Raw genomic sequence first — 11686 nt, forward strand, 5'->3', positions numbered from 1 at the left:
ATACACTCCACTCCAATCTATGTTTACTTTAGTATTAATTATTATTATTATTATTAATTAAAAAAAAAACTAAAAGGGCAGTGAAATTGCTATAGTGTTAAACAGTATTCTTCCCGACAAATAATTATGGATTATAATAGTGTATTTTTTAATTTTTAATTTGATTTTCAAATTTTTATTTTATATAATTCAGTGAATCTAAATTAAAATCTAATTGCATTTAAAAAAAATTAAATTAAAAAATAGAAAACCAAAATGAAAAAAACAAACATAAAAGGTAATGACTTTGAAATTTGTTTGAAAACTTCTCATTTTTTTATCTATTATATAACCGATTTCTTTAATTTTTGAAAATTTAATTTTTATGCTAAACTTCATTTTTTTTATTTTTTGGTAGAAGAAAAGAGAAATACTCACCAGATTCCAGTGTAGAGAGCAAAATTGTCTTTGGTGACGATTCCGACCACCAAAACAATTAATTTTTGTGTCAAATAGTTTCATATGATGATATGAGTTCAAATTAGATTTTTTTTTAACCTTGAAGGTGCCTAAAAAACATATCTGAACTTGAAAAGATTTTTTATTTTGGATTGATTTTGAGTTTTGAGGTGGGTGTTTTGCATTTCTGGAGATCATGGATTGATTTAACAAGGTCATTAAAGTGTTTTCTAGGTGTTTTTGGTCAAAAACAGATTGAAAATGAGTTTTTAGATGAAAAAACAAGAACCTTATTTTTCCTACCACCACAGTGGTCGAAATTTGAGGAATTCCATACAACATACAATCTATTTTTTTAAAAAAAAAATTGTCGTTAGCCCTATTAACTTACAAAAAATTTAAGGCCCCCCGCAAACCCTTTCTTAATGGGCGTTTGGCCTGACTTACTAAGCCCCGCAACACCTGGCCTCGTTTTTTTTTTCTTTTTAATTTTGGTATTTATAATTAATACCTTTTTATATGTTTTTTTAATAATTTTTAAGTTTATATTTTAATCAATACCTTTTCTATGTGTTTTTTTGTTTATTTAGTCTTTATTAAATATCGATCTTTTTTAATTATATTTGATGTGTTTAATTTTTGAAGAGGTTAGTATGACTCATCTGTAATTTTTTTTAATATATTTTATATAGATTAAATTTATTTTTAAAAATAACAAATATTTATTTTTTATAATATTTTTAATATTTGCAACCTTGTATAATATTTTTTTCTTTTTATTTTATTAAATTAATTTTTTGTGTGTGCTGATTTCTATTAGAAAATAGTTTTAATAAACAAATTAAAAAATGTAAATGATTTGTGTTGTGATATTAAATATCTTGATCTACATTTATCTCTTAATTTCTCTAATTTCATTTTTATTTATCATTAATAACTTTTTTTCATTTATTTACACAATAATTCTTGATTTATTTAATTAGATGCATGCATACATTTTTTATTTACATTTAAGAATTTTTTATATAAAGAATCAGGTTGAAAAATTCTATATGTTCAATTTGTTTTATCATATATTGATATTTTCAATTTGATTCTTATTTTTTTATTTCCAATTTTTTTTCCTTGACTCTTTTATAAAAATTTTATTGTTTTTAATTTCACCGTTCAATCCAAGTTTATAGTGTTTTTTTTTTTCATTTTAGTTCTTATTCTTTTCATTTCTTTCCTTTTGTTAATGTTTATTTTTTTTCAATTTAACTTTCAAATTAAAAATTTATTGTTGCCCTTTAATTTATTTTTTATTTCATTTTTAACCTCATTCTTTTAATTGTTATTTTTTATTTTGTATTTTTTTGTGTGTTATATTTTCCGATTTCATCATTCAACGTTTTATTTTTTAGGGATTGAGCTTAATGATTTTTTCATGTATAGTGCTTCAGGTCTGATGACTAGAGTCACATGTTTAAAAAGTTAACAGGGGTTGACATCTTTTTTTTTAATCTTATTTTCTTTTCTGATATCATTGTTTGATATTTTTCTTTTCTAATTTTGGTAATTTAATTTTTATGCTCCATCATTCCCCCTCAAATCTTTTTAAAAATCATGTTTGAAAGATTTGACCAATAAAATAGGAAAAAAATACTTACTATTTTATACAGTTGATGTTACCTTTTTATGGCTTTTGTTAACATGCATACAAAAGAGATGAGTGTTCAATAAATTTATTTATTTATTTCTTTTAAATTAGAGAACTTAGTTATTTAGAAAGCGAAGAATATTTTATGCGAAAGCAGTGTTAAAGCATTTTGCAAGGAGATGTCGTATGGATAAGGATTTTTATTGGAGACATGAAGATTTCAATGGAGACATAGAGATCTCGTTGTGGATATTTTATTAGAGACATAAAGATCTCGTTGTGAAGATTTTATTGGAGACATTGAAACTCGTTTGGAGACAGAGAAATTGTTTGGAGACACAAAGATTTCAATAGACATGGTGAAACACTACTATTTTTATTAAAAAGTTTAGAAGATTTTCTCATGCAAGTGGAGATGTAATTTTTAAAAATTATCTTATCTCAGGTAATGCATCTTAGAGATCTTTTTTTATTTATTCGGGTTGCACTTCCTTCCTTACACACTGTTGGATGTGACCTTTGATGATCAATCTTTCCATCTTATATTTTAGAGCATAACATTTCTTAATATCATGACCATGGTCATGGTAAAAATGATAAAAAATTGTTATGGTATCTTGTATTTGTGCCACTCTATATTGATGATAAGTGTTGCACAAATTCCTTTTTCTTAATGACAACCAATACCTCACCTCGTGTGACGGCTAAAGAAGTAGTCATGAGCTCATGGAATATTAAACGGTTATAAATGGATTATTTGATGCTTTTTTGGATGCTCTGGTAGAAGATTGATGGTGTTAGGAAAATTCTACTATTTATGGATGAAAACAAAGGTGTTCTTGTTTGATCATGCTTATCTTATCTACTCGAATGTGGTTTTCCATCACCTGTTTCACATTGAGAAGAGTTCGGCCAGGGAGAGTATATAGTCTTTCATATAAAGAGTAGTTATAGACACCACTAATTAAGGATTTAGTGGCAATGAGTTCGATTAAATTCTCTACACTTGCCATTTTCTTGTTAAATCTTTTGAGATATGCTCTGATACTCTTATCTTCTCATTGAGTGATGAAAAAAAAAGTTTAATATTGCTCTTTTTAGTTGGTATGTTAGTGTTGAAACAAAAGATGAGTTCAACGCAAAGATCATGAAGTTCGAGGATGGAACTAAGCTCAAGGCTTTAATATCATACCCGAGTATGTTCATAAAATGTTATTGTAAGGATTTTGTATATAGCATCAATCTTTTGTATAACAAACTCTAAAATATTTCTCATGTTTTATATGTGCTCTCTTAAGTCTGTAAGGTCATCATAGTTGTCTATGTTGGCCTTCATAGATATGCAATATTTAGAGCGATGAGTATATAACACTTGATGACAAAGTGAAGAACCTCTCAATTGGTGAAGGTGATGTTCATTCTTAAAGGCTCATGTAGTTACTGATCTTATCTCGCGTCTTTGTTTTTTTAATAAGGAGCTCATAAGCGAGACTCAAAAAGAGATTGATGGTTGAAGTCATTTCTATTGCTAGGACTTGTTTAGGATTGCTCTTCATAGTAGGAGCGACTCATTTGGACAGTTAGAGTATGAATGTTCTCATGCCTACTAACTTTCATGTCATTCTACCCTATTCCTTTTGGGAACATGGGTTATCATTATAAATTCAATGGTGCATGCAATGGAGCTACATGTTTTATTTCTTATTGAGAGAGTTGAAGAGTGAAATTATTGTTGTATGGTTAAAACAATATCGTTAAGTATTCTCACTTGATGGAAGAGTTGTTGGGGATCTGAAGGAGCTGAAGTATTTGTTGTGGGGAGGTCAATTAATCTTTCATGTCCTAGAGTTTCCAAGTAGTTGGCCATGGAAATAAATTTTTAATGAGGGGTATGAAAAAGGAATGAACCAACTTTTGTTCAAGTTTCTACAAACGACATCACTGATGAAGTTGGTGAAAGATTTAGTATGGATTGGGTTTTCCATAACTACGTTTTAAGCTAGAATATGATGCTTTTTAAGCTAGAATATGATGGGCTTGAATTTATGCTTTCGTCATTAGTTTTGGTTGTTCTTGAAAAACAAGTTCTTTGTCGAAATAAGGGATCCTTTGATATTTAAGTTAGTAAAATGTAAGAGAGAAAAATGTAAAAAAGAGAGTAAAGAAAGTGAGAAAAAATGTATATGTGAGTGTTCTTACATGAACTTAAATTGCCTCTCCTTGCTTGAATATTTATATGGTGACAAAGGTATTTATAAACTTTGATCAAGTTAGCTTACCTCGTGTAGCTGTGGAAAGTGTGTTGCAGACCCCTCGGTATGTTAGTGTGTTGCAGAAGATGGTTTCTATGATCTGAATTCAATGCTTCAATACTGTGTAACAAGAGATCTATGGTAAAAAACTGCAATGTGGTATCTAAGTATCTAACAATGGTAAGCAGATATTAATCATTGTATTAACTAAAGATAATAAAAGATTGACGTACTGAAAAGTGGGAAGATCATCATAGCTAGCTTGGAATTGGAAGAACAGAGTGAAGAAGGGAAGGGTCTGATCACTAGTTCCCATTGTGGCAGCGGCAGCTCGAGCTGCCATTACAGCACCTAGCCTCAGAACGAAGTGGAATATAGCAAGCCCCTTCTTGTATCCTCCATTTTCATGCGTGGAATCTCCTATTAGAGGTGCTGTTCCTTTAGCAACAGCACTTGTTTCAGCAGGAATATCAACTCTAGTTGACATTTTAGCTTAAAGGACAGAGAGATGAAAGATTCCAATCACTTATATATGGAGAGCTAGAGGAGCTGGTTAAATCGAGTTTGTACTGAGGATTGCAATCTTAAACAGTTTTTTATTTATAGGAATAAGGGAGTTGTTGCTCACCATTTCCATTTTATCACTTTTGATTAAAAGCCGAGAAGAAAGTTGTGAGAAGCAGAGGAACATAAATTAGCTGGTCCCCAGCTCAAGGCAGCAGCAAGTTGACCAGATATCATCAACCATTCAATTAGCACTTGGAAAGGACTTTCTTGAAAATAATTCTCTTGGCAAACTTTTGAGTTGTGCTATGTACCTTGCGGCTATATGATATATAGATGATGAGCTCTATGTGCCTGATACAATGGCTCTAGAATTTCCTTTGATGCATGGCTAATTCTCAATTTAAAGATACTTAACAAGAATTTGAAAGTAGGTTAACATTTTAATTCCGAGGGATTTCCTTTGATGCACCTCTTGTAACTAATGTTCAACAACTCCTCCTTTGTCTTAAGCAATGCAATTATATTTTGATTAGAAGTTTGTATTTAAGACTTAGTTGTTGTTGTTGAGGAAATGGAGGTGCGCTATGTTGGATTTCGAAATTATTGTGGTAACGGTATTTTTTATTTAAAAATATATTAAAATAGTATTTATTTTTTTAAAAAATTTATTTTTGATATCAGCACATTAAAATGATCTGAAATCACCAAAAAAATAATTTGAAGGAAAAAAAAATAAAAAAAATTAATTTTTTAAAATTAATTTTGAAACGCAAAAACAAATAAACTCGTATAGTTTTATATTTATCATTTCTGCTTACACAAATACACTGGTAGATTTTGATATAATTTGTTGGATAGATATTAAAGTCATTTCTATTTGCTTTCTTTTGATCTCATGGCTTCAAGAGCTATTTAAGTAATTTGTGAGTTATAATTTTATAATAAGCAATAATGTTTAAACTGCAAATCCAAGCATATTCACAAGCGACACAGCTATATATATAAAACACTTCAATTTTCATTGTAATTATCTCTTACATTACTGTAAATCACACCATTACTCTCACCATTATTCAATAAAAACACTGACAATAACAATGATAACAACAGCATAAACACCAAACAAGTCCAGAGATAAAACAGAACAAGTTTTACTCTTTTTTTCTCTTAATGCCTTCGCAGAGCGAAAGCTGACAGCACAATCAAAAAAACGAAGATGACAACAGTGATGAATGATGCCACCACAGCTCCACTGACTTTCTGGCAGAAATCACCATACTGTTGACAGATAGCAAGCCAGTTTGTGTTTGAGTTGCCATTGTGAGCCAAGTAGACTATGGCAGCAGCTGCAGCCCCAGCAGCAGTGTTTAGGGTAAGTGCAACCTGAAAAAAGAAAAGAAAAGAAGGGGGGGGGGGGGGGGGTTGAGATTTTCTTGTTAAAATGAGTTAAGAATTTGGGATTTCACAGCGAGATGTTAATTATACAACATTTAGAGAGCTTACAGCGTCCAAAATAATCAGCAGGAGCCTTGGTCCAACTGCATGTGGGCGGACAATAGCTACTATGGAGAATGGAAGGGAAAGGACCAGGTAGCCACCAACTATTGCGATTGCAATGACGAAAAACCTGAAAACAGAGATGCCTTAGAATTTCTGTAGAAATCTCCATACCTTCTAAATAGGCTACTATGTTGATTTCACGCCACCAGCCTAAGACATTGTAAAAGTATCATCCCAAAAGGCGTGTTATTGTGTGTAAGAATTCAGTGCATATTATACTATCCCTAGCAACAGGTTAAAATCACATACTGGAAAGTGGGAAGATCATCATAGCTAGCTTGGAACTGGAAGAATTGAGTGAAGAATGGAAGGGTTTCATCACTAGTTCCCATGGCAGCAGCAGCAGCTAGAGCAGTCGCTATAGCAGCTAGCCTTAGAATGAAGTCAAATATGGCAATCCCCTTCCTGTATCCTCCCTTTTCATTCCTGGAAACAGCTATGAGAGGTGCTTTTCCTTTAGCAACAGAGCTAGACTCTGGGATATCAATTGCTGCTGATTCACTCTTCATTTTAGCTCTTTAGAGAGTGGAGACCTGAGGAAGGTTGTAATACGAGAGTTAGAGAGCACAGACTCAGAGTTGGTGTGACGTGATTGGGTGGATGGATGAACCTTATATAAAGAAACGAGCAAGAGTTGGCTAGAAAAAGTCTATACCCGAGGCTAAGAGGAGTTGTTGCTTAATATTTTCAATTCCATATGATCAGGTTCTATAAGAAAGCAAGTAGAAAGGTGATGGCCATCAAGATTAGTTAGCCCTGCTTCAAACAATGAAAGTCTAACAACTCCATTAAATCATTTATGTTTGTCCAGGATCTTGAATTCTTGATAATCAGCGGTAGCCATTGTGCATGGAGATGATGTTATTGTGATATACCATGTAATATACCTTGGCTTATTTAGATTGAAAGATGAGAAGAAGAGGGGATCTATAAAAGAGCCTGGCATAAATTTTAATTAATTACTTAATTTTCCATAACTAATAAGTACAGATCTTTGCCGCTCACTCCAGATCTATACCCAGTTTTATTTTTTATTTTTACTATTTTTTCTTGCTAGCATGTTTTCAAAAAAATATTAGTGAAATAATTCTGTTTTAAAAAAATAATATAATATAATACTATATATATTAGGATTGAAAACACAATATTTATAGGTTGTTGCTATTCAAAATAACAATATTTAAAAAATTATAAAATGGGTTGTGAAAAAAAAGAAAAAAGACACTAGTTATTTTTTTATATATACTTAGACTGCGGATTTGACGGGTTGAATTAATTTCTTTTATGGTTGTTATTTTTTTAAAAAAATTAATATCTTTTACATTCTATCCTTCTACGTTAGATTATTTTAAAATTGAGCTTCATAATATTTCTTGATTTTCCTTCTATTTGGGTTATTTCACTCACACAATTTGGGACGCAGAGTTTAGTTGGCTTGTTTGGTTTGCTTTGTATTTTTTTTTGTCCTTCTTTTGTATTTACCTCTTTTAAATTTTATTATTCTACTTTGGATTTGTTTTGAATTAAATTTTAGCTTTTTTTATGTGTTTGTTTTTTATTAACTTATCTCGGTCTCATGACCTAACTTGCATATTTGATATGCTCACTCAAGTTGATTTAAGTCATTTTTTTTGTTCATTTACATTTGATTTTGCTGTAATCTTAACTTTATTGTTTTTTTTTTGTTTTTTTTAGTAATTTCTTTTCCAGGTTACCATAATTATTTTTTGTTCGAGTTGGGCTATTTATTTTTGTTATCTATATTTTTATTATCTAATTAATTATACAATCATTTGTTGATCAATCGGGTATATGTCCCAAGCTATGGTTATTTTTTTATACACGCTTGCATTACCCTAATTTTTTTTTATTGATAAGAAAAAAATATTCTAACATGTGTCTTAGTGCGCGAACCTACAAATCTGTGCGGTTGTTTTTCAAAGTGTTTTTCGTGCCGAAATGCATCAAAATGATATTTTTTCATTTTTTAAAAATTATTTTTGAGATCAGAACATTAAAACAATCCAAAACATACAAAAAAAAATTTAATTTTAACAAAAAAGAAAAATTAAGTTTTTTAGGAAAGCAATTTGCACCACGTTCTCAAATCAAATTAAAAGTGATGTCTTTATTGATTTATTTTTTTATTTTCTATTGGTGTTTTTAATTAACGCCTCATAATTCCAAACACAGAAGGCAATGCAAGAGGGCGTTGCGTAATAAAAGTCCATAAACAAATACACTTAGTTTAAATGTAGATGTAGATTAATTGCATAAAATCCGATCTCAAAGATATTTAATATTAGAGGGTTTAATCACCCTCTTAAACAACTAGAAATCTGTAGATTACTTGGTGGAGACAAAATATGAGAACAGAAATTTCAGAATATTGTAGATGAGAAGTTCTTTAGATGGATACTACGGAGAAACACTGTAAAAGTGATCATTGTAGATGAGAAGTTCTCTACTTCTGGCACTGATTGTTCAAATAACCAAGGCATGGAGAATTTAAAATACAATCTCCGTTCTTCTTTCTGCATGCAGGTGGTAGTATTTTGAATTCCCAAGCTGAAATTTAGAATCATTCAATCCTATCATAATTTGCTTGGTGACGAGCAATGTGTGGAGCATGTTCTAAGAATCCTCCCTAAAAGGTTCTCTACAAAACAACAATCTTTCCTTGCTGCTCTTGTAGTCTGCTCAAGAGGTTAAAAGGGTCACGCTCTCTTTGAATAGTAGTAAGGCCCCTGTTCTTTCAAGTCTGCCTGCGACTTTGTTAGCGATGAGGTGACCGATGCTCTATTGGATTCCTTCCGAGCTGGTAAAATGTTGAAAGCCATCAATTCCACTACTATCACTCTTGTTCCTAAGGTTGCAAATGCGAGTAAAGTAGTGGGTTTTAGACCTATCAACTGCTGCACAACTCTCTGTAAATGCATGTCCAAAATCTTGCAGATGAAAATTTGTCTTTATTTCATTATTAGACAAAATCAACCAGCTTTTGTACAAGATACGAGAACTGGAGAGAATGTTTTTAGAGTCCGATATGCAATCTGTAAATTGGCTACATGCTTGTATCTCCACCACCAGCTTTTCAGTGATTATTAATGGCAGTCCTTCGAGGTCATTTTAATGGCGAGAAGGGTTTGAGAAAAGGTGACCCGTTGAAATCTTATATATTTGTGGTCGTGATGGAAGTCCTATCATGTTCGTTGAATGTTGCTGCTGCTAAAGGAAGTCTCCCTTACCATCCAAGGTGTAAGAAAGTCTTTTTCAACTCATCTTTGTTTTGCTAGTGACCTCGTGTTTTTTGCTGCTGGAAATGTGAATGCTATTAACTCTGTGGTTACTATTTTTGATCAGTTCTACTCATTATATGGTCTAATATTCAATCCTTCAAATTGTGAGGTTTTTTTTTGGTGCTGAAACTGTTGCACAAATAGACAATGTTGCAGGATTTAAAATTAGGAGATTGCCTGTAAAGTATCACAGGAAAACGTGTTTTGCATAGTGGTACTGTGTTTTTTAAAATTTTGAATTGTTTTAGGTTTGAATTGTTTTTTGTATTTTTTTATTATTTTAACATGTTGGTGTGAAAATTAATTTTTTTTTTAAAATATTATTTTAATATATTTTTAAATAAAAAATACTTTAAAAAATAACCTCTATTACACTTTCAAATAAGTATTAATTAAAAAAAATGAAAATGGGCATATGTAATGAAAAATCTATGGTATAATACATTATTTTTAAAATACTTAATTTTATTTATCTACATCTTACTCTTTAGAAACCTAACACAACTTTATATATATATATATATATATATATATATATATATATATAAAGTAAAGCATAACAATGCATACTACAAAAAATAAAATTAACTAAGAAAAATATTTATTTTTTTAAAAAGCTCATGCATCAGTTTACTAGAATAAAAGAAACTCGCCATAGAGTTCGAGTTCAAACTATTGTCTTCCACCACAAATATTTTTATGTGTGAATCACTTCATCGTAAGTCCTTAACACTTTTATATATGTCTTTCCGTCATGAATCTCTAATATAACACTTTGATACGTTGTTTCATCGTGGATCCTACCACTAGGATTTTCTATGACAATTGACAAGGACAAAACTAACACTAGATCCTGAACGTTTCTTTCATGAAGGAGAACCTCCTCATCACCTCATGAATGAGCATATTTTTTTTAATTATTGTTATTCAACAACTAACAATAATTATGGATTCATAATACAATACTTTCATAACGAGTATCTCATCATCGGTTTTATCACCATAATATTCAATAACAACAATTTACACAAACAAAAATAATACACTAGTTCCTAGATGTCTTTTTCCTGAAAGGAAACCTCCTTATCATCTCCTGCACGAACATGTCCTATTTCGCAATTTTTTCCAGTAATGATTATTTAACAACACACAATAACTAACCATATAGAATTGTTGAGCCATGATACATGTCCTTTGTACTCCAACTATGGTGATTTGATAGCATAACAAAAACTATCAGAAATTGCTAGGCTCTGCTCTGATATCAACTGATCCAAATATAAGTGAAGAATAATGAGGTGTATTACAAGTCAAGCCCCACAAAGATCAACAACATCATAATTACGAGAAAACTCTCAAAAAGTTTAATTTTATTCATCCACTCTCATTGCTAAAATATTATGACAAATCTTTATATAAAAAAAAGCTAGAAAACACTGACTAAGTAATTATACTAATATTGAATATAAAAAATAAAAACTATTCTTTTCAAATAAAAAAATAAAATTAACTAAAAAAATATTTATTTTTCCAAATGCACTACACAAGGTTTTTCTTTTTGGCTGAATTTGGGTTCGAGTCATCTTATTAAAAATAGAAGTGCATGGAGTCTAAATGCACATAATGACTGCTCTTGGAATGGGAGGAAGATGTTAAAGAGCTTGTATTTCTTTGGAAATAATTGCTCCAAGGATTGTATTTCTTTGGAAAGGATCTGTAGTGGCAATTTCTCTTACAGGTATAGCTTTATTGCCTGGCTTTGCGATCTTAACAGGTGTCAGCAAAAGTCTGACAAGTGCAACGGGGAAGAGACATGCATGCTACTTGTTCTTTATGTAATCGGGTCGCAGAAGATCAGATAATATGGTAGTGCATTATACAGAGGAGTGGAGTTCAAATGCAAGCAAGGGACTGGCAAACAGAGCTTGCTTGGGCTCTCTCTGTTTTTTGTTTTACGTATAGAAAGGGAGCTTTCTCTCAGTCTTGCTTAG

At 30.9% G+C, this 11686-nt stretch overlaps 2 protein-coding genes across 2 annotated transcripts; both read right to left on the reverse strand.

Moving 5' to 3' along the window:
* Positions 1-4492: 4492 nt before the first annotated feature.
* On the reverse strand, positions 4493-4816 carry LOC7492239 (casparian strip membrane protein 3). The gene has a single exon (XM_002309378.1). It carries the CDS (start codon positions 4814-4816, stop codon positions 4493-4495), a length of 324 nt encoding a protein of 107 aa, XP_002309414.1.
* A 1016-nt stretch (positions 4817-5832) lies between these two features.
* LOC7492240 (casparian strip membrane protein 1) lies at positions 5833-7003 on the reverse strand. The gene is made up of 3 exons (XM_002309379.3): positions 6646-7003; positions 6340-6463; positions 5833-6219 (listed from the first exon to the last, which is right to left on the reverse strand). Exons 1-3 carry the CDS (start codon positions 6903-6905, stop codon positions 6004-6006), a joined length of 600 nt encoding a protein of 199 aa, XP_002309415.1. The 5' UTR covers positions 6906-7003; the 3' UTR covers positions 5833-6003.
* Positions 7004-11686: the final 4683 nt, after the last annotated feature.

This window comes from Populus trichocarpa, chromosome 6 (genome assembly GCF_000002775.5).
Source record: "Populus trichocarpa isolate Nisqually-1 chromosome 6, P.trichocarpa_v4.1, whole genome shotgun sequence".
Taxonomy (NCBI): Eukaryota; Viridiplantae; Streptophyta; class Magnoliopsida; order Malpighiales; family Salicaceae; genus Populus; species Populus trichocarpa.

Bases quoted from the DNA above. Each gene is read 5' to 3' on its own strand.
- LOC7492239 (XM_002309378.1), bottom strand. From the start codon at position 4,816: ATGTCAACTAGAGTTGATATTCCTGCTGAAACAAGTGCTGTTGCTAAA.
- LOC7492240 (XM_002309379.3), bottom strand. From the start codon at position 6,905: ATGAAGAGTGAATCAGCAGCAATTGATATCCCAGAGTCTAGCTCTGTT. The intron at 6,464-6,645 runs GTATGTGATTTT...CTCTGTTTTCAG, and splicing joins GATGATCTTCCCACTTTCCA to GTTTTTCGTCATTGCAATCG. The intron at 6,220-6,339 runs GTAAGCTCTCTA...TTCTTTTTTCAG, and splicing joins TGCTGATTATTTTGGACGCT to GTTGCACTTACCCTAAACAC.